The sequence below is a fragment of the Cynocephalus volans genome, chromosome 15 (genome assembly GCF_027409185.1).
Source record: "Cynocephalus volans isolate mCynVol1 chromosome 15, mCynVol1.pri, whole genome shotgun sequence".
Classification (NCBI taxonomy): domain Eukaryota; kingdom Metazoa; phylum Chordata; class Mammalia; order Dermoptera; family Cynocephalidae; genus Cynocephalus; species Cynocephalus volans.
In genome coordinates this window covers 74,003,673-74,027,904 of record NC_084474.1, presented here as the reverse complement: position 1 = coordinate 74,027,904, position 24,232 = coordinate 74,003,673, and the positions used below count along the sequence as shown (strand labels likewise).

Genomic DNA, 24,232 nt, shown 5'->3' with positions numbered 1-24,232 from the left:
GGAGGATCTATTGCTTGGGAAAGTTGGGACCCTAGAAATTCACTATTTGGTCCAAGAGAAACAGATCCCTATTCGTGTATGCCTTAATTTTTCAGAAAGCATGAGGAAAAATGTCATGTAGTTTACCAAAATAATAAGTGACATGGTACAGATATACTCTTCTTTTTGTGCATAATGTGGCTCAATTTTTCCCTTATAAATTATTGGGATGATTTTAGTAGACATAGAAAAAAAAGAAGCTGATTACCTAAAAGGGAGGGAATTGGCTTCCACTCCACTCACACATGTAGTCTAAAGATGTGTGATATTATTATATGTATATTTTGGTTTTTATCTATGATTCCTGGCTTGTTCTAACCTTTCCCCACCTTTCTGTCTTGGAGCTGGCCAGAAAGAAATCCTCAGACTTACCTTATCTGATTGTAGGTCATAAGCCCCCCACTACAGAAGGAGTCCTGCCCCATACCCAGGAGAAAGGAATGCTGCACAGAAGCCAAAAAGAAATCTGAACACGCAGGCCTTGCTGGGTTCCTCCACCCAGTCTGTTAGTGTCAGATCATACCCTTTTTGTCTAATCACATTTCTACAGGGTTGTCAGTGATTCAGTCATGCCTATATAATGAAGCTTCCATAAAATCCCAAGAGCACAGGGTTCGGAGAGCTTCTGGATAGCTGAATACATGGAGGTTTTTTTGAGAGTGGTGTGACCAGGGCGGGCACAGAAGCTCTGCTTCCCTTCTCCCATACCTTGCCGTAGGCATCTCTTCATCTGTATCCTTTGTGATATCTTTTATAATAAACCAATAAACATAAATCTGTGTTTCCGAGTTCTGTAAGTTGCTGAAGCAAAGCAATGGAACCCATGGAAGAGGCTGTGGGAATTCTGATTTATAGCCAGTCGGTCACAAGTTCCAGAGCCCTGGCATCTGAAGTGGGGGGCAGTTTTGGAGACTGAGCCCTCAACCTGTGGAATCCGATGCTATCTCCAGGTAGACAGTATCAGAGTTAAATTGGAAGGACATCCAGCTGGTGTCTGCTGGAGAACTGCTTGCTTGCCTGCCAGTGAGGAGAATCTCCCACCCATTTGGACACAGAAGTCAGTGTTTTGTGTTGATGACTGTGTTGTGAGAGCAAAGACTGTGTGTTTTTCCTACTCACTCAGGATGATTATAAAAACTTATCATCTTGAACATAAAAACTCTACATGTCCAGCTGTCCTTATCTTGTTGGAAGGAGGAAGGTCACATAGTTTCATTCATCCTTGAGATGTCTACTGGTAAGTTACATCACACAACAGGCACCATGAAACAAGTGAACTGAATCCAGCATTATGATAACAGCAAACAGAGAACGTGCAGACACCAACTGTTCCCTGAATAGCACATCATCACACATTTTTAAAAGGTGGCCTTGGATCTGGGATCATATAAGCAATTTAGTAGAGTAAAAAGAGGGCTTAAACAGAGACGAGAATAAGGATAATAATTATTATTATGAGGAAGATGAAGGATCAGCAAGGATGGGGCTAAGGAGCCATGACTACAACTACAAACCAGTGTCAAAATTAAAAAGTATTCAAGGTCTCCTTGACAGAAGACCCTCACTGGCTGCCATTTTCACCATCATTATCAGCCCTACATTCTACAGCAGCAGGGTAGGCATTGCTCACCACTTCACCGAGTGCACAAGGGCGGCGATGGGGTGGGAGAGGTGGCTGCAATTCTGTGAAATATCATTTTTGGTCGTCAAGGATGGCACTCTATCCAACCACTCACACCTTTTCCTCTGTTTTCTTATCTCCTACTGACGCCCGTATCTCCTCCTAAAAGGACTACTCAGTACCCATAGATATTATTTAAGAGCACCAACAAAGTTTAAGGATAAACTGACGTTAGATCTATTCCTCAGACTTAGTGTTTCTAGAAGGGAAATAAATTCTGCATATGAAATTGGAGTAACTTCTTTGCCAACAAGACATAAGCTTTAACTTGTTCCACACATCCAGGGATAGATATGCTCTATTTTGTCTCTCTGCTTCTGCTAGACCACAGTCCTACAGAGTTCAAGCATCGAGTATAACTTAGTATGTTTCATAATTTAAAAATTGTCAAGACTATACAAATATTATGCTTTTGAATCAAGTGTTTGGAGGAAAACATGAATTGAGAATAAACGACAACAGAAGACTTTAAGCTATTTTTTAAAGAGAATCTGAGCTGTACTCAAGGCCATAACTACTATCTCAGACCATCTTAAAGGCAGGCAGTGGTTGTGGAAGCCCTGTTTCCTAAAGAAGCAAAAGTCCTTGAATCAAGAACATTAAGCAGTTGTTTTTAACTGCCTACTCCACATAAGGACAGTGGTGCGCTATTGGGATACAAAACTCTTCAAAAGGCCATAACAACTGTGAGTCAGAGGACTGAAATAATTACTTCCTTAGCCCTGACATTAAGAAGAGGATATGAAAGCAGGAAATTGATTTTAGGGCCTGAAGTCCTATTACCTGATATTACTAAAACAAAACACATTCACAAAGTTATAACCCATTTACACTTATTTAATTGATTAGAGGGAAGAGAGGAGATGGAAAAAGAGAACAAGTAAAAGGATTCGAAGTAACTTGAGTAAAGACAGAAGAAAAGAAAATCAAAAATATTTTGATTGTACAGGTTTTTGCTGCTTCCGTGTCTAACTGCCAGAAATGTAAAGGTAATAAACAGACAGAAGGTCAAACTGTTTTATTCTTCTCTACGCATCTTTAAATAATAGCTGGGTGCATTCCAAAGACTAGGACATTTATTGTTAGTGATAAGATACAGAACAAAGTGTAGGTTTTTCAGAGATGAGATTGTTTTTCAGAGATCAGATTGTACTTGAAGTGCAGAGAAGTCTACAAACAAAATTATTTTGTCTGGCAAATGGAATACCTCAGATACATAATTTAATGAAAGAAATCTGTAACTCTATTCTAGATCTTTTGGAATTTTGGGGCATAAATGCAAAGGCCTGATCACAGCACTTCAGTTTTGATTTATTTAACAAGTACATATCCAACACGTGTATAAGATACTGCTTAAGACCAACAATGGATGAGGTCGTTAAACATATTTAGTTTTACCCACCCAGGCATCTGATAAGTACGTAGATGATAAAAAGATTGCTGCTAACATTTACTGAGTGACACTCTCTACCAGGCCCTGTGCTAAGCATATCACATGATTACATCATTCAATGCTTGTAATAGCATTATGAGAAAGTTATTATAATTATTCCCTTTTTACACATGAGGAAACTGGGGCTTTGACAAGGTAAACTTGCCCAAGATCCCAGAATTAGTAACAGGAAGATCCAAGACACAAACACTGACAAACTAACTCCAGAACCCCACTGCTTACCTCCTTACTAGACGGCCTCCCATCCACAGATGTAATAATGTCAAATGAAAAGACAAAGACTTGCAAATGCAAGAAAACAGAGTCTGCTTTTCCCTCATTTATTCCTGTCTCCAGGTTACAGAAGGCAATTTGACTGGGTATGTTTTCCACAAAATTCTTCATGAGGGCAAAATGCTTATTACTTTGCAATTGCTTTTTAAAAGGACATAGTTATAGCACAGAAAACATTGTTCTGGTCTCAGATAACACTGGGTTGAAACCCAGCTTCACTATTTATTAACAGGCAGTTACTTCACTGCCCTGAACTTTAATTTTCTTCATCTGTAAAAGGAGTTGGAGGAACAATAAAACAACATATGTACCGTAAAGGGCCTAGTAAAGTCTCTGGCCCATAAACAGCACTCAGTAAGTGTTAGCCGTGTGTGATTTCATGCAAGGGCCCAGGATTTCAGTGCCAAAGGATACTTTGCCAAGGTATAAGCCTTTTCAGGCTTAACCTGTGTAGGGGAAGGGTCTAGAAGCCACTCTAGGTGGTTGGGGGGAAAGGAGGCAAGCTACATGAATCAGATAAATTCAGCAGTGCCAGTAATAGAGAGAAGGACATCCAAGGTGATGCTGGAGATGATAGAATAAAATCCTACCCAGGAACCCAGGGTGTGAAAATCCCCCTTCCAAAGGCTTATTCCTGGATGGCATTTTCTCACTGTTCCCAGAAAGGTAAACACATTAACCTGTTGGTGCTTTACTGTACAGTGATTTATCAGGTGTTCCTTTGAGACCGAAGAGACTAGGACAGTGTGTCACTGGACCCTCCAGGGAGGAAGAGGTTCAGAAATGGAAGAAAGCAGTGGTGAGAAGCAGTGGTTTTCTTTTTTTTTTTTTGGCATCTGGCCTGTTCAGGGATCTGAACTCTTGACCTTGGTGTTAACAAGACCATGCTCTAGCCAAGTTAGCTAACTGGTCAGCCCAGAAGCAGTAATTTTTTTTAAAAACTGTCTTCATGTGTTTTCTATACTAATTACATTTGTACTCACCTTCTCTTAAAAAAAAAAGTGGGGGGATAGATGGAAGATGCAGGAAAAACCTCACCTACTTTTAAAAATAAACTTTAAACTTTATATTTTGGAATTATTTTAGATTTATAGAAAAGCTGCAAAGATAGTTCACGTGTATCCTTCCTCCAACACCCCCTAATGTTAATATAACCATGGTACATTTGCAAAAAGTAAGACATTAACACTGGTACACCCATCTGTTTTGAAATCTAGTTTAGAGCTGTAAGGAGCTCTGGGCGTGGACACAGGAAGAAAACTGTTCCTTGGAAGCCCACGTTTCACAGGGAAGTTCACTTAGGTAATTAATAAAACAGACATTTGTCCTTGTGGATGGCAGTACTAGCTGCTTGTCTAAAACCCTTTCTCTCTTTCTTCCACCTTCATACTTCTGCTCAGGGCAGCAGAGTGCCCAGCTAAAACCATGTCATTCACCACTGCCTTCCAGCAAGGGGTGACCTGGTGACACAGTTCTGGCCCATGAGATGTAGGTAGAATTCCCCGGGACAGACAACCCTTCCCAAATAAAAAGCAGTCTTGCCAGGTGACAACTCTCTGCCGTTTCCCCCTTTGTTATTCCATTCTTCCTGCCCACAGTGCAGACACGAGGCATGGTGCACGCTTCAAACAACAAGACAGAGAGATGAACAGAGCCAGCATCCCTGACTCTGCCTCAATATCAGCTTGGGATTCTAGACCTGGGGGAATCTCGCTTCAGGAGGTGGAGGAAGCTCACTGTTTAAGCTGTCATTACCACATTTTCTATTATTTGCAGCAAAACACAATCCAGATACCTTAGCAATTTCAGGTCTGCAGACATCAAATCAAAGACTTAAGGAACAAATACTTTCTATTAATTTGCAGCCCACACCCTGCAACAAACTATGCTCGACTTGGAAGCCATTAAGCTGAGGACACAGAAAGTCAAGCTGTCAGAAGATCTGCCTTCTTCCAACTTGGCTCTGAGTCCCCCTGTGACAGAATTGAGATGTACGGACCCCAGGCCTGAATTTTTCCATTTGTGGAAAAGACATTACAATAACTCCTTCTTTTATCTAAAGCAATTGAAATTAATAAATACGTGGAGTCCAACAGCTCTCTTGAAGACAGGGTCTTGATAATGTCAATACACCATTAACAATAATGTTGTGCTGCCAGTAAAACTCAAAAGGACCCCAAGATGAAGACTAGGAATTTAAGGAAGTCCCATCTGAATTTCGGGTCATATACTACATAAATCCTTTCTGGATGAAAAGAGAACTGCCAAGATCAGGTTCAGTCTAAACAATGGTGGCCAACTATTTTTGACTTGTGGAAATACCAAAAAATCAAAGATAAGAATAGAGGAGGAAAAAAGTAGAGAACTGAAGCTGCAGAAAGACCTTAGTAGACCTGTAAGACATAAATGGTAGTGTAGATTGGGTATAAATTCAGTCTGGTAGCCATACATTAGCAGTTTTATGGGATATTGTTTCAATTCTTTTTTTTATTTTTTCCTTGCTGACTGGTACAGGGATTGAACCCCAGACCTTGGTGTTACCAGCACCATGCTCTGACCAACTGAGCTAACAAGCCAGCCTACTTGAATTCTTTGAAAGAACCTGAGCAAGCACAGGAACTGTTTCTCCCAGCAGCAGAAGAGAGCAGTGGTTTGGAACTTCAACTCTGGAGTCAGATACTGCAGTTCTGTTTCTACTCTGACTATTACTGTATCTTATTCAGTTGACCTACTAATGCCTTTGGGCTTCAGTTTCCTCATCAACAAATAGGGGAGAAAGAAAACATGACCGTGAAATTGTTGTGCTGGGTAAGGGAGAGCATTTGTTGTTGCTTATGTGGCTGGCACCTGGCTTTACTTATGTGCCCAAACTGGCACTGCAAAATACAGGTATCAGTAATCTCAGCCATAGAGGAACAAAGCTCCCTGAGATAAGGGACTGAAAAGTGAAATGCACGCTCACCAGGATACCATCATGTCCTGTGCTGGTTTTGAAAAAGGTCTAGAGGGAGTGGGGGCAGAGGGGAGGAGAAGTGGGCACAAAACTATGGCGAATCACTGTGCGGTATATGCATGTATTGAATCAACACAGTACCCTATATAAATGTTAAAGAAAATGTGAAAATAAATTTTAAAAACAAAAAATAAAATAAAATAAAATAGGCCTAGAGCTGTGTATCGCCAAGATACGTGTGGCTGCTAAGTCTGATGTACGTGTAAAATGCACACTGGATTTTGAAGATTTAGTATGAAAAAAAGAATGTAAAATATATGATTTTTTTATATTGATTGCATTTTGAAATGATCATATTTTGTAGACAGTGATTTAAAGTACTTTGTTAAGATTAATTTCACTTATTTTTCTCTTTTTTTTCCCCCCTCTGGCTGCTAGAATATTTAAAAATATGTATGTGGATTGCATTTGTGACTTATATCATATTTCTGTTGGGTAGCACTGGTCTAGAGGCTGGTCTCTCACAAGAGCAGACCAGCCAACCAACCAACCATTTCAACCCTTTAAACAGGTGCGGCACCTTGAGAGCCATTTGTCACAGAAGATACGCCTTCTCCTGAACTTCTGACAGGCAAGTGGTTAAGAGTTATTTTTCTCACATTATTTCTCCCTTCCCTCATTTTGATGAGGAAGCACATTGTGTTCGTGCTCAATAGAGATCCCCAGCTGAGGTTATGCTTTCAGTGACAGAGAGGACTTCAGAGAGAGACAGGAGTGAGCCAGTGCAGAAAAACCAACACCCACCACTTCCCCCATGGCATAGTGGCTTTGGCAACTGTCAATCTGACCGAAACCTGGGTGACAGCTGGGAGAGTGGCTGAAATAAAATCTAAAGAATATAGACTTGAGAGGCAGGCCTTCCTTGTATGGAAGGAGAGCGGTGAGGAATAGACTCCTTATTGGGTCAAAGGTCATCACTTAGAGGAGAAAGAAAGTGAAGGAAAGCTTTTCAGAAAAATAAAAAAATTAACAAAAAACTAGACGAAAGGTTTGAGCCTTTAAAATCTTACATTAATTTTTAAATAATAATGTTATTTTTTAAAGTACTTAATAATAATTGTTAATTTTTAAACAAATGTTTAAAGACATTACTCTCCAAATTAAATCAAAATTGGTTGTGAATAATAAACACACATACTTTTCCAATTGTAATCAGGATGGATATGTATGTATGTGCATGTATGTGTGTTATTCCTTCTTAAATTTCAGCTTAACACTGTTCCATAGTCACGCTGAGCAGTTTACACACGGTCAGTTTTATTCCTGGTAGTCACTCGATGATATTAATATACTTGAGCTTGTTTATCCATTCTTGGCTGAAGAGGGGGCGAGCAGGGAGCAGGGAGGTGGAAGATAGAAAGGCGTTTTTCCAAAGAACTGTAGGCTCAAACAGAAAAGACAATCCTGATGTACTCTCTGAGATGAAGCTATCAGCTCAGAGAAACTGAGTTAAAGGAAGGGGCTCAGAATCAAGAGCCAGGAGAGGCCAGTGGAAGAACTTCTCAAGGAACACCACAAGAGACAGCAGTGCAGCAAGGCTGAGATGGCTGAGAACATTCACTACAATTGCACAAGGAGAACCTGGGCCTGGACAGGAATCCCAAACTCCAGCCTCCCAGCTGGGAGGGGACTGTCACAGGAGCTCACCCAAGACTGACACAAGGGTCAGAGCTAGAAAAAGATGTCTGTGATAGAAAGAGAATGGAAACAATTCACTGCTTAAAGCCGGATCTCTCAACTCTTTGTCCACTGTCCCTGTCAACACCCCAATATGGGTTATGGTCAATTTCATGTCCATCAGTAACCAGAACTTATCACCACAGCACTTCTTGACCAGAAGGAGTGGGGAAGGGCATCTAGATTGAGCAGTTTGAACTAACCATTCCACCCACGAGATCCTGATATGCTCTTCTAATAAGCCTGGGAGCCCAGCCTACATGTCCCACTAAAAATGACCACGTAAACCCAGCTGAGTACTTATGTTACCAGATCAGGCCAAGCTGAGTACTTAACATGAGATTGCATATTTTCACTACACTTCAGCTGGACAGAGATTATGTGCTTATGTTTTCAGATTTCCTCATGCTCTAGTAAAAAGTGCATGTTTGGGCAAACTGAAGACTACATACTGCAGGGGACACTGGGTGACAAGCCTGTTAGGAGCAAGGCAGGAGTGGGTAGGAGCACAGGATTCAGAGCCAAACGTGGATCAGTTTATATACACCTGACAAAAATCAACCAATGTCAAGAAGGAAAAAAATACTCATAGTTATGACACTGTCCTCACACACACACACACACAAAAGCCTCTGTTCTATGTGCAGAACACTCTTCTTTTGGAAGATTACATAAAATAAGGCATCTTTCATTCCTTTCATACTTTCTGAAAAGTTAAGGCTTGGCGTAGCTACAGGTGTTTTCCTTTAACCAAAATCAACACTGTATTGTGTGCTAGTGTCTTAGCACTTGACTTTACTAAGCAACCTTATTCCCTTCTATTTACATTATGCCAGCATTCTGGCTGTGTCTATTTTTCCTCCTGCTTTGGATTCAGCTATAATAAAAAGTAAAACAGTGCCAGAACATATGAGAGAGCACATGGGAAAATTCCCAGAAATTCTAAATTGAGAAAGTAAAAAATTACATCAGATTATGGCTGCTGATAAGGTTACGCTTGAAATAGTCAACACTGAAAGAATGAGAAAATTTTCAACCCAGCTTTTATTTTTTTCTATTCAAAGTGTAACATTTAAGAGCTAAGAATGATTAAACCAGTTACAAATGCGTCAATGTCCTCATCTAAAAAAACAGGGATAACCATATCAATGTGTTGATTGCTTGTGCAGATGACGTGAGCTAACAGCAGTAAAGAACAGCCTGTCCTTTGTGTTCACCTGCCCAGCACTCACTTCCCTGTGCTAACAGAACTTGCATTATTGTTTTTATTATCACTTTTTTTATGGTGGAACAACTCCCTCTTCCCCACTTGGTGACTCTGTCAAAGGGTCCTACCCACACAGGGTCAAGAGGTGATGCAGGCTCAGCCAGTCAGGGTCCCTCTCTAGAACATTAGCACCTGGAGAGAGTAACTGCATATGCAGACAGTTAGAGCAGATGCACCAGGCGGTAAGTGGCTGGAAGGAATTGCCTGTTAGTCACTAGTTCCTAGTACCTGGGTCCCCAGAGCTGCTACACTTCCTCTTCTTCAGGTAGCCTGGTTTTTAGTGTGTCCTTTAACTATCAGCTGGCTCTGCCACACACTTAAAACAAGTGATGACTGGGGCTGCCTATATTCAAAGAACTCTAGCTGGTATAGACACCCGGTATTGTGCCCAGCAAATGACAAGTTCTCCCTAATGGCAAGTGGTTCCTGTTGTCATTCATTCATTCAACACATTTTTACTGAGTAAGTGATATATAAATGCCAGGCCACTGGAGATACAGAGAGGAAGAAAACAAATTCTCTGTTCTCAAAGCACTTACACTCTAGTTAAAGGTAAAGAAAGGCCTTACAGTCTAGTTAAAGGTAAAGAAAGGCTAAGGTACAGGGGACCATCTCTCATGGAAAAATCTCCCCCATCTTCTTGGTGGTGGCAGTGGCAAAAAGTCACCAAATGCAAAAGCCAGAGAATGTGAGTAGGAGCGTTGATGGAGAGGAAGGGTAGGCAAGCAAGGATGGGTTGCCACAGACAAAGACTCTCTCCTGGACCAAACTATAGTCAGGCTCCTCTGAGCCTTCTTTTCTACCACAGCTGGACCTTACTGCTCCTGCCCCCACCCCGTCAGCCTTGTGTCTTCGGCTCACCCAGCCCAGTTTTAGCAAGGAATCCAGCTAAGTCAGTTCAGTAAGAATCTCCCCCACCCTTGATACCTGACCGTCCTTGACACCTGATCAAGATCCTCATCCCCCACCTTTGATGTGTAAGTCTTTGGCCTGCTTTAGCAAGAATCCTGTTAGGCCAGTTTAGCTAGAATCCCCCTACCCTTGATGTCTCCTCTTAGTAATTTTCCATCCACTGACCCGCCTCACCATGCTCCTTGACCGTAAACCCAGTAGTCCTTGTTGTATTCAGAACTGAGCTCATCTTTCTCCTGTACTGCAATACCCCTATTGCAACAGTCCTGAACAGTTTACTTTATAATTTTAACAAGTGTCAAAATAATTTTTTTCTGTAATGCCATATGGTCTTGGGCCACTTGCAACTGAGGGCAGAGGACATGCCACCCCCAAATCTGACTGTAGGACACCACAATATGCCACTCCAAAATACACCTCCCTGGCATAAGGATTGTTTTGAGCTGGTTATTTTGAGAAATTAACACAGCAGGAGCTACAAAAAGTTGTCCTTTTGTAAGAGAAATTTACATCTATACAGGAAATCTCCATCTGTAAGGGTCTCTCTCTCTCTACTAGGAAAAGCATGACTCAGTCACTAGGGACTATTAATCTATGGGCTTAATCTGCATAACAATTCTTATACCTCAGTTGAAGGTGCTTTTCCTGCTTTTCCTGGCCTCCTGGTCATAACTGGTTTGTCCCTACACCTTCTTTTCTTTGTTTCAGGGAACAATGGTATTTAAGTCTGAAGTTTAAAGTACCTCTTTGAGAACTACCCATTTCTCTGGGTTATTTCCCATGCATACAGGAAGTATATGTGTTATTAAACTTCCGTTCATTTTTCTCTTGTTAATCTGTCTTTTGTTACAGGGAACCCCAGTTACCAACTCATGAAGGGAAAGAAAAAATTCTTTTTCCTCCCCCGAACAATCTTGCCTTTACCCTCAGATATCAGTGCCTTCTTTTTCCTCTCCTTCTTTCCTTCCTTCTTTATTTCTCTCTTTTCTTGCCTGTTAGGCTAGGCTATTCTGAGCTTAGCCTGAACTCTATCAATTATCTTAATTACTGCACAGATGCAGTTAATTCCTGTCTGGATGAAGCATCTAGGCTGCTTTGCTGCAAATCCCAAGTTCTCTTTCGGAGCAAATGTCTCAGCTACTGTCTTCCATTGGAAAATGGAATAATCCTAACTACCCTCCAGCAGCTGGGATGATTAAAAACACAATATATATATATATAACTTCTTTGTGTATTACACAGTTATATAAATATATTTTTAAAACAAAAGAAAAAGAAAGAGGGCTTTTATGAAGTGTTGAAATTGTTGAAGTGCTCTGACTAACACTGTAAAAGAGGAAATTATATGCCGGGATACAGCAGCAGCAGCCTGATTATCCAGGGTCAGCTGCTGCAGCTGTGAGCAATTTACCCACATGATTATCTAGTTTCCATCTTCCTCCATTTGAGGCTAAGGTAGCTGACAGCAGTTAAGGCAGTTGAGGGAAATATCTCACGTGAGTGAAGAAGTGTGTTTATACTATTTGCCAAGATTGTACAAATATCTCAAGGTACTTGGGCACTTTTGGGGGGAAGGGAATCTCGTAGGTTTTACAGGCTTGCAATTTTTACAGTTGCAATATCTGCCAGGCTGTGTGAGCCCATGCAATAAACATTGAGAATTGTTTCCCTGGTTTAGTGGGGAGTAGAATCAGCATCTTATTAGATCTGAAGTTAGACTGCCTTGATTTCAATCTTGAATCTACTGGCTCTCATCTTCAGCAAGTTACTTAACCTCATGTCAAAAATGAAAATGATTATGTTAACGAACTCAGAAAGATATTGAGAGGAAATAAGAGGAAAGGAGTAGAGTGCTAGAACAGTGGCTGGCATATAGTAGGGGCTCTATAGATGGTAACTATTATTTAGAGTTTATCAAATCACAAACAATATCTGGCATTTGAGGGCCATCAGAGGTAGATGCTGTGCTAAAAGCTTTTGCTAACTCCTGTCACTTAATCCCCACAACAACTCTGTGCAGGAAAGGGTTACCATAGCTGCCCTGGTACAGAAGGGCCTGCTTGTGGAGCTGGCCCATGGCTAGCATCTGGGAACCTGGCTTTTGGAAAGTTCCCTAAGTCACTAACTGATAAGGCAACTTTGCCCACCGAGGGCACTGAACTGTGCTGTATCAGCCTGTCTAGACTGTTTGTACAAACAATGTGACTGTTGAAGAACACCTGCTTTCCTTCTGAAAGTCTGGAATGCGAGGAGTTGCAGCCAGCAGGTGGAGTGTATCTACAGTAGCAGCCCCCAGTAAAAACCACAGAGTCTGTGTCTCAAGAGGACTTCCTGGGGCAGAGATGTCGCACATGTGTTACTGCGCTTCACCGCTGGAGGAAGGAGCCAGTTCTGTACGGCACCTCCTAGGAGGGAGGACATCAGAACCCTGTGCCTGGATTTCTCCAGACTCCACCTGATGTGGTTTGTTCCCTTGCGGATCTGGCCTGTGTATCCTTTCACTGTAATAAATCTTAGCCATGAGTATAACTGAATATACAAACAACCACACATGTGGGTGCTCATAGGATTTCTGGGAAAAAACCAAAGAACCCAGCTGTCAAAGAAATATAATATAACTCTAATCTCATAAATTTAAAAATCTGAGGAAGGGAAAGTTAAGAAATATAAACATGCAGATGAAGGAGCTGAAGTAGATGAAGAGGCTGGGATCTAAACCCAGTCCAATTCCTTCCAAATCCTGTGCTCATTTCTCTGTGCCAGGCAGTCACACCCAGTAACATACATCCCCAGTCCAGGTAAGCTTCTTTCTAAGGCACAAGAGCTAGTACCTATGCAACCTTAAAGGCTTTGAATCTCAGATTTTTTCACTGTAAAGCTGTAATAATAATACCAATGTCATAGAACTGCTGTGAAGATTTAATAGGTTTACACATACAGTATATAAATCATAGATCATATGTGTAAATCACATACATATTAATACATAATACAAGTATATTAAAATCTATAAAGTATTTAGCCTAGTGCCTGGTACGTGGTAAACCTCAATAAATAAAAAAGCTAGTTAAGTTGGTACACATAAATGCATACAGTCATATATATAAATATGCATGCAAGTTAATTATTCCTCTAACAAGTTCTGCCTTGATTATAGAGTATCATTCACCATTTATAAATGAAGCTAGTTAGGGATTTCATACGTGGGCCTGATTTTTATGCCTACTGGTTTCGATCTAGGGAACCACTTTTATCCAGAAAACTTCTGCTCAAAGCCTAAAGGCTAACTTTCTTTAATGTTTAACCTACAAAATTAAATATTACCTAGACAATTCAGAGCTTTGCTTAAGACATTACTGGTACTTATCATTAGCTCTAACATACACAGATATGGGGGCCATAATTTCATAACTCCAAGTTAGAGCCTGTGATCTATCAATGAATTGCCGTACTGGGAAACTGGAACTCTCTTGGAAATCCTGGCTTCTGTATACAGAATATTTGGTCCTCCTATAACCATGGAAAACAAACTTCTGTGGTTAAGATTTGTTATCAATAACACCTTCATTTTAATCTTTACATTGCACACTTATGGCATTTATGTTTATACACTGTGATTGAAGTGTAATTACTCATTCCGCGGAAATCATTTGGAAACCATGACATCCTCCATCTTCTCTCTAAAGTCAAAGATGTATAGTATGAGTCAGTAGATCATAGTATAAGAGGCTGGTTTTCTCTTAGAATGTGGTATCACCTGACATTTTCTGTCTGAAGCAAAAATGACAGAACTACTCTAACCCAAACATACCATTTTTCATTGGAGAAAATGCCAGTCACTCCACCAACCCCAAGTTCACACTTACTAGCAGTAATATTCATTAGGACATTGCTACCTGAGTGGCCTCAGATGAATTATTTAACCTACTGGTGCCTTAATTTACTGATCTATAAAATGGAAATAGTAAGAATATCTGCCCTATACTGCACTTCACACTTAAAAATTTGTTAAGAGGGTAGATCTCATATTAAATATTCTTAACCACAATAAAATAATACAAAAAAAATAGTTAACACATAGGGTTTAAGAAGTTTACATAAGAGAATAAGGATAAAATGATTAGAACAGTGCTGGCACACAGTATAAAATAAATAAACAAATGAATGAAATATATGGTAAATCTTCTACTGTTTTCTTATTGCTTCTATAACCATCTTATAGTCCCAACAAGACTATAATCTGTTTAAGGGCAGGGACCACAATGGCATTATGCTTTCCTATCCATTTCCCCTTCCTCAGTGAACTCAGCCCAGTGCTAGACAGATTAGGTCATCAACATACAGTTGTGAGTTCAATCATGGCAGCACCACCCAGGAGAAAACACCCTGGAATACATCGAGTGCCACTCCAGCCAACATCTCTAGATCAGTGGCTTTCAAAACATTTGACCCCAACACACAGTAACAAATAATTTTTAGGTTGTAGGTCAATACACACATGAATATGCCTATATGTGTATATAATATATATCTAACTGAAATAAAAGTTTTGCAAAACAATATTTATTCTTACTACATAAAGTATACTCTGATCTTTTCTATCTTAGTTAAATCTACTCCAGTACCTCTCCAATTTTATGTGCATTTGAATCACTTGTTTTAATGTGCATTCAAAGCACATGGGATCTCGGGGCTTGGATTCAGCAGGACTTGGGTAGGGTCAGTCAAAGATTCTGCATTTCTTCCATGCTCCCGGATGACACTGCAGGTCCGTGGACCACACTTTGTAAGAGTCTAGTCTGGCCAATTTAATGTTTTACTTTTAAATGCTGGGAATGAATGGTTCTTTCATTTCATAACCCAGTAAAGGGTTGCAATCTGCAGTGGTAAAACACTGCTCCAAATAATTTCTAAAGTTTCTTTCATCTCTGTAACTCCACTGTCATATTCCTAAACTTGGAATAGAAATTCTAGGCCTGGATAGTAGTGGGGATAGGAGAGGAAGAGCACAGGAAGAACGACTCAGCATCATCTTCATACTGACTCTCAGGCTGAAATGCCTGCTTGGTTCCCAGCCCGTTCCTCACTGTCCCAAGCCTACACCTTGTAGCTGTATTATAGTTCATTGATTGAGTACTTACTAAGAGTAGGGCACTGAACCACATGCTTTATATCTACCCTATTTTCTCCTAAAACTACCCTATGAGGTCATCCCATTTTACAAATAAGAGAAGGTAAGCAGCTAATAACTGGTGGAGCTGGGATTCCAGAGGCTAAGTTCTTGCGATTGCCATCCTACAAGATGGCTCCAGTGATCCCTGCCTCCTGGTATTCAGGCTCTTGTGTAGTCTTTTCCCACACTGAATAGTACTGACCTGGTTGGTAACCAATAGGTTATCGAGAAAATGACAGTGTATGACTTCCAAGGCTCAGTTAGAAAAAACATTGTGGCTTCTATCTTGCACTCTCTGGGATCACCCTCTGGAAGAAGCCAGGTTGCCATGTCATGAGAATTCTCAAACAGCCTTATAAAGAAGTCCATGTAGTGATGGGCGGATGGACTGAAGCCTCCAGCCAACAAGTGAGCCATTGTGGAATTGAACCCTCCAGTGTGTCAAATCTTCTGATGACTGTAGCCATGGCCAATATCTTGACTGCAGCCTCAGGAGAGACCCCACACCAGAAAGAGCCAACTAAGCCTCTCCCAAATTCTTGGCCAACAGAAAATGTGTGAGATAATACACACTTATTATTGTTTTACACCAGTAAGTTTTGGGGGTAATTAATTAAGTATTAAGTTTTAGGGTGACTTGTTATGCAGCAAAAGATAACTAATACAGTTCCTAACCAATAGGTTACATTGCATTATTATGATTCACTCCTGAAAGGAAAGAGAAACTTTGATGAAGGCCCTTTGGATTAACTCTTCACTGTGGCACCCTGTATCATGATTCAGTAAATTTTCAATCTCCATTCACAATGAACCTTGTGGGAGGCATCTACAGATGCTTTTCAGTTTATGATGGGGTTATATTTTGATAAACCCACTGTAAGTTGAAAATATTGTAAATACATTTAACACACCTAACCTACTGAACATCACAGCTTAGCCTAGCCTACCTTAAATGTGCTCAGAATACTTCCATTAACCTACATTTGGGCAAAATCATCTAGCACAAAGTCTATTTTATAATAAAGTTATAATAAAGAATTTTGAGTCAAAATTCAAAATTTAAAGTAAGGTTTCCAAGGAATGTGTATTGCTTTCTCATCATCATAAAGTTGAAAAAAATTTAAGTAGAACCACTGTAAGTCAGGGACCGTCTTTACTACCCAAGTCCATAGATGCTGGACTTGACTACATGACATGCTTTGGCCAGATGGATGTGGAGTTGTGAAGTTACATCTTCTCTGAGCAGAAGCTTTTGGAGGCACTACAAAAATCTGCTTTCCCTCTTTAGCTTCTGTAGTCATCTGTAAAAACAACATATCCCAGACAGTGGATGTTCCTTTAGCATGGATCCCAGAATAAGAAGGCATGGAACACAGACCTAAACTTGACCCTGAACTTGGAGACAACAAGCCAAGTGAGCCCAAGCAGAGGTATGACTGACTTATGGGCCCATGAGTAAGAAATAAGTGCTTAGTGTTGTAAGCCACATGATTTGGGGATTGTTTGTTATTGCAGCAAAAGCTGATTGATACACTCACCGTGCTGGATGATGCCATGTTCCATAAGCCGGTGGCAAAGCTGCTCTGCCTCTTTCCTTGTGGTGGCCTCACCTTCCTGAACCAGCCAATCCAGGAATTCAGATGCCATGAAAGTACGCTCATACTTGACCCCTTCCTCTTCCCTGGGTTGCAGGAGTGTGTTTTCAGGGCTCATCAGCCTGGGAGGAAGAAAGGGGAAAAGAAAAATAAAACAAACCTACACAAAAGGAAAATAGTTCATTTGAAATCTTACAGTATAGGCTTCTGTGAAGCATCACAGCAAGGTCGTCAGACAGACAGATGTGGCTGCCATGTGCTACCACAAATGTAGTCTCTAAGAGGAGAATCTGCTTCAGAAGTGAACAAGATGCATTTTATCCTGGTAATTGGGAAAAAAACTAAAAATGCAACCTAAAACCCTACCATTAGCACACCGCATTAAGTTAGGCATCTTGAAAAGGAGTTACAAGTGGCCGAGGCCTACCCTACCTTTATAAAAAGGCTAGGATTTCTTTCCTAAAAGCATTACTGCAATTCCCAAATTGTGCTGCTAATAAGACTACTGCTGTGGATTAAGTGTGTGTGTCCACCCAAAATTCATTATTTTGGTGGCTGGCCACTATGGGGATCCGAACCCATGACCTTGGTTTTATAAGGCTGTGCTCTAACCAACTGAGCTAACCGGCTAGCCAAAATTCATATTTTGAATCTCTCATCCGTGTGATGGTATTTGGAGATGGGGCCTTTGGGAGGTCAAGAGGATCAGTCCTCATGATGGGATTAGTGCCCGCATAATAAAAGACAGGAGAAAGCTTGCTTCTCTCTGTTCTTACCAGGTGAGGACACAATAAGAAGACAGCCACCTGCAAACTAGAAAGCAAGCCTTCACCAGCCACTGGCTCTGCTGGCACTGTGATCTTGGACTTCCCAAACAAATGTTTGCTGTTTAAGCCACCCAGTCTATGGTAATTTTGTTATAGCAGCCTGCAGTGACTAAGACAACTACATAAGTCATTCCTTTATCATCCTATCCCCACATAGCTTGCTTCTTGCACCTACCTTCCCAGCTCTGAATTCTGTCCTCACCGCATCTCCAAAATAGTTCCTACTGAGGACATAAGTGTTCCCCCGTGAATCTATATATGATGCAATATAACATAAATGCAAGTCTTCATTTTGGTTGACATTAGATGCTATTGCCCACCGTCTTCAGCTAGTGGGACATCAAACTCTACTACTGGTTTCCCTCCTGTCCATCTGCTTCTACTTCTTCCTCAGCTACCTTTGTGTTGGCTCCTCCTCATCTCCCTGGACTTTAAAGGTTGGGATCCCTTGAGATTTGGTCCACAATACCTCTTTTCTCATTCCATATTCTCTCAGGTGAGCCCTTTCATCCCCATGACTTCAATTACCATTGATGCCCCAAGGATTCCTAAATTTAAATCCCCAGACCAGGCCTATACTCCCAACTCCAGACCTTTGCATCCATATACACATCTCAAAGAGACCTCAAAATCAGCAAGCCCTACACTGAACTCATGCTCTTCCCCCCACACCTGGTCCTGCACCAATGAGTGCTTCTAGCATCCAGCCAGAAAACAAGACATTACCCTTGAGGCCACCACCTTCCTCATCCCCCACCCAGTTATCAGTATAAACTAGGGGCTTTACCTCCTAAATCTCTCCCATACATGTCTATGCCTTCCCGTCTCTAGCATCGCCACTGCCTTAGTCTAAAACACCAACACCTTTACCTTAGATAACTACAGTCTTTTCTTAATGGGACTATACTTTGCATCTACTTTTGTTCTCAAGCACTTAAAACTGGACACAGCAATTAAATGATCTTTTCAAAATTCAAACCTGATCCTGTCCTGCCCCAGCTGAAAATACTCTTCAATTGCTTTCCAGATATAGACCAAAATCCTTCACTTGGACCAAAATGCACACATGGTCCTGCTCCCTGTCCTATAAGAACCACTCTCACCTCTGACCTCTGTGTGCTCTAGAGACACTGAACTAGAGTTCATCAAACATACCAGGCCCTGTCTACAACGGGGCCTTTGAATATGTCATCCCTGAGAATGGGATGCTCTCTCCTACTTCTCCCCACTGTCTTTCCACTCCTTGTGCCTACTTAAGTCCTCTTTCTTTGCATCTCCATTATGGCCAGGTCTCTATCAGGCCATCTCATTGTTCCCCATACAGCTGGGATGATTATTAGATTAAACACTACCTCCCCTCCTCAATTAGAAGGTCCAAGAGGGTGGAATACATATATGTCCATAAAACTTTGTTAAAACGGAATCTCATAAAATGCCACAGTCATGTGCCATATTCTTATACTCCACACTTCCTGATAAGTCCCTGTCATCCATATAAAAGTTTGGATCTCTCTTTTAAAGACCTTCATTTCCTCTCAGACTAACAATAATACACAACATAAATTGAACCATTAATTCTAGAGCAGGAAGAAACCTTGGGGATCATTGTGATCCGACTACCTCTTTATCCACGTGAGAAAAACTGAATGACAGCACTCAGTGTAGCGGGAAGGAAACTTGCTCAGGGTCATGCAAACATGCACTTTATACCTATTTATAAGTCATTTCATTTGGGGGTAACTGAACCTGTGTACCTGAATGCCATATGATGTTCATTTTCACTGCTTTTAGACTTTGAACCCAACCATGCCGTGGAAAGAACACTGAACTAGGCATTAGAAGATTTCAGAAGAATTAAAATGGAAGGCAAGCCACTTTTCATTTTTGCAGCCTTGTTTTTCTCAACACTATAATGTTGTGAGAACCCAACTGTTGTGAGAATCACACGTGAGTGTAAGTGGAACAACTTTACGATAGAAACGACAATGTGTGCACAAAGTGTCACACTACTTAACTAATCATTGTGGGCACGATGAAGTTCTGCCTAATAGCTGTGAACAATGAAAATGGAGACAGACTCCTTCAAGCTCCCTCGACTCTTCTGGAAGAATCGTCAGAGTTCCACTATTTAAAAGCCATGGAAGGGGCACAGAATTAGGAAGTAGGAGACTTGGGACCCAAACACAGATCTGCCACAAACTAGTCATGTAATTTCTCGCTGCTTCAGTGTCTCCCAAACTCCTATTAAATGAGGAAGATAATACTTATTCTATGTCCTTCACTGAATTGCTGTTATCATCAAAAGTCTTTGGGGAAAAAAAAGTTCTAAGTATATAAATGTATACTTTTATATTAAGAGTATTTATAAAAGCTAGGGGCCGGCCCGTGGCTCACTCGGGAGAGTGTGGTGCTGATAACACCAAGGCCACGGGTTCAGATCCCTATATAGGGATGGCTGGTTAGCTCACTTGGGAGAGTGTGGTGCTGACAACACCAAGTCAAGGGTTAAGATCCCCTTACCAGTCATCTTTAAAAAAAAAAAAGAGTATTTATAAAAGCTAATTAATAACATTAAGGAAGGTCCAGGGCTCAAACCCTGTACCAAGCAGCTGCCAAAAAAAAAAAAAAAAGAAAGAAAGAAAAGGTTAATTAGCATATAACAACTCACTAAAAACGTTATTCATCATGTAACAGAACTCATTTTAAAATATTCTTATTTAGATCTTTTCGCAAGTCAATCCTCTTCTGCACTTTAATCCATCCTCAGAAATAGCCACTAAGCTCCTTTCATGGGGTTAGTAACAGCTGAGTTGGTATGAGCAAAAATAATTCTATTTAATATAACAATGAATTTGTGACTTGCTCTGACCAACAAGATGCAGCAAAAGTGACATTATGTGACTAAGATGAGGCTTTAACAGGCCTTACAACTTCCACCTTTGTCCTTAGAAGACCATCCCAAGACCACCAGGGAAAGGAGCAGGTCTAGCCTACTGAATAAGAGGCCACATGGAGAAAAATCAAGGTGCCCAGGTATTGTGGTTTGAACGTCACCTCAAGCTCATGTTGAAACTTAATTTCCAATATGGTATTTGAAAAGTGGAGCCTTTAAGAGGTGATTGGACCATGAGAGCTGTGCTCACATGAATGGATTAACTCATTCATGAATTTATGGGTTAATGGCTTAATGGGTTATCAGGGAATAGACTGGGGGCTTTATAAGGGGAGCAAGTGAGCAAGCAAAAGCACTCTCGCCCAGCCCCGGTCATGTGATGGATGTCTTGCACCACCTTAGGACTCTGCAGAGAATCCCCACCAGGACAAAGGCCCTCACCAGATGTGCTCCCTTAGATCTTGGGCTTCCCAGCCTCCAGAACTAAAAGAAACAAACCTCTTTTCTACATAAATCACCTGGTTTCAGGTATTATTATAAGCAACAGGAAACGGACTGATACGCCACGCAATAGCCAGCACCAACTCTCACACATGTGAGTGAGGCCATCCTGGACCTTCCAGCCCAGCTGACCTCCAGCCCCGGTGACACCAGTAGAGGAACTGCCATGTCACCCTGACAATCGTGACAAATAATACATCATTGTTGTTTTAAGCTATTGTACTAAGTTTTGGGGTGATCTGTTTTGCAGGAATAGATAACTGAGTCATATTCATATTAATGGAAGTGGCAAACATATGTGAAACCCCACACAGAGAGATACGTCACATAGCTCAGAAAGAACTGAAGGAATGATGGACATTGGAAGGTCCTGGAAATACACTGCATAGAACAGAGCAGTTAGACCTAGGAGCCTGCACTGGTGTCAGAAATCTAGAAGACAGAAGGACCCATGTGCACGTCCAAAGAAGGAAGATCACCATTCCTTCATTTCTTTTGACCCTCAAATAAGGTATTGTGGAGTGAAAAGACAGGAAAAACTAGCCTCTTCAGTTTTCCAGTTGTAGATATTGCTTCCTCTAAGAAATCTCCAGTCCCTACAAATCTGGCCCATGTTCCACCTCTAAGGCCCCTTTCAGCATTCTAAGGGAATCACCTGCTCCCTTGAAGATAAGCTTTTCGAAATCGAAGTCCCTGTCTGTGTAGTTCACAGGCGTTTCCTAGCACAATAGGTTTTCAAAAAGTATTTGGTGAATGAATAAATTAAATTCATTTTTATGCATTCCCCTCCTATATGTCATTATGTGAGTGTATATTAAAAATGATGCCTTAGGAAGACCCTGCTGCACTATTGATACTTTGCATTTAAGATACAGACACAGACTCCTGGCTTTCATTCCTGTTTCTAACCACTCTGTCCCTTCCAGCTCAGTGATTTTCCTTTCAGGGGGTGGAGAGAACAAGTGGATGGGGTTAATTTGTGTCACTTCTTGTACCAAAAACATGACTCGCCGGCCCTCTAGACCTCCTTCTAAGTAGCTGGTGGCCTCTGGACAAGTGGCTGGTTAGCTGCTTCTGCCAATATGAGCTTTAGAAAAGAGGCCAGCTGGCAGGCCCACCTGGATTGGTTCAGCTTGCCATTTAAAACATGTCCCCTCCCAGCCTTAGCTCTTTCTTATTTTCATTTCCCTTTATAATCAAGTAATGTTCCCATCCAGGTTCCTCTCTCTAAGACCAAGCCTTTCTTGGAACTTGATTTTGTGTTAATATGTAGTCACAGTGTTAAGGCAAGAATTTTGACTTATTACTTATTCCAATTATCTTTTGCTACATAACAAGCTATGCACAGACTTGGTGACTTAAAACAACCATCATTTAATTATATCTCAGTATTCTTACGTATTGCCTGAGGTTCGACTGGGCAGTTCCTCTATGGCTCCAGCTTGGGATCACTAACACAATTGCATGCAGATGGTGGCCAAAGCTGGATGTGTGGCTCCACAGTGCTCAACATAGCCCCTCTCTCCAGTAAGGCAGCCTGGACATATCACAGGGTGATGAGGGGCTCTAGGAGCAAGCAGAAGCTGCCATTCTCCTGCTCTTCTTCCCCAGTCCCTCTTCCCCTCTGCCTTCCACCTTCTTCCAGTTTATTCAGATATAATTCACATTCCATACAATAAGCCCATTCAGCATGTACAACTCAGGGCTTTTTAATATGTAAAAAAGTTGGGCAACTATTTCCACAATCATGTTAGAAAATTTTCATCTCTCCAGTAGGAAACCCCATACCCATTAATAGTCACTCTCCCTTTCCCCATCCCTCCAGGCCTATGCAAATACTAATCAATGTTCTGTCTCTATGAACTTGCTTGTTCTGGACATTTCATATAAATGGACTCATACAATACATGGACTATCAAAACTGGGCTTCTTTTACTTATCATAATGTTTACAAGGTTCGTCCATGTTGTAGAATGTATCAGTATTTCACTTCTTTTTATTGCCAAACCATATTCCATTGTATGGATAAACCACATTTTGTTTATCCATTCATCAGTTGGTGGGCATTTTGGTTCTTTCCATTTTTGGTTATTATGAATAATGTTTCTATGAACATTAATATGAAACTTTTTTATGGACATGTATTTTCATTGTTAGATATACACCTAGGAGTAGAATTGCTAGGTTATATGGTAACTCTGTTTTAACATTTTAAAGAACAAAATGTTTTCCAGAGTGGCTTCACCATTTTACCTCCCCACGACTAAAGTGTGAGGGTTCCAATTCTTCACATCCTAGCCAAGATTGTTATCATCTGTTCTTTTTTATCATAGCCATCTTAGTGGGTGTGATGTAGTATCTCATTGAGGCTTTGATTTGCATTTTCTGATGATTAATTATATTAAGCATGTTTTCATGTACTTGGTGTTTATTTGTATATCTTCTTTGGTGAAATGTCTATTCAGATCTTTTGCCCATTTTTTGATTAGGTTACTCATCTTTTTATTATTCTATGTTATGGATGCAAGTCTGTTACCAGATAAAAGACAAATATTTGCAAATATTTGCAGATAAATATTTGCAAATATTTTCTCCCATTTCGTGAGTTGTCTTTTCATTTATTTGACAGTATTTTTTTGTAGCCCCAAAGTTTCTAATTTTGATGTAGTCCAATTAATCTATTTTTCTGTTTTGTTACTTGTGCTTTTGGTGTCATATTTAAGAAACCACTGCCTATCCCAAACCTATGAAGATTTGCTCCTATGTTTTTTTCTAAGAGTTTTACAGTTTTAGCGCTTACATTTATTTCCATGATCCATTTTGAGATAATTTCTGCATAAGGCATGAGGTAAGGGTCCAACTTCATTCTTTTTCATGCAGCTATACAGTTGTCCCAGCACCATTTGTTGAAAAGACTATTCTTACCCT

At 40.7% G+C, this 24,232-nt stretch overlaps 1 protein-coding gene across 1 annotated transcript in view; it reads right to left on the bottom strand.

Annotated features, from left to right (window-relative positions):
* Positions 1-24,232, bottom strand: part of DEPTOR (DEP domain containing MTOR interacting protein) — a 143,423-nt gene that overhangs the window by 56,478 nt on the left and 62,713 nt on the right. The window contains exon 4 of the mRNA XM_063079952.1: positions 17,027-17,205. Within this exon, the coding sequence (XP_062936022.1) occupies positions 17,027-17,205 (179 nt within the window). The remainder of the gene's footprint in view (positions 1-17,026; positions 17,206-24,232) is intronic.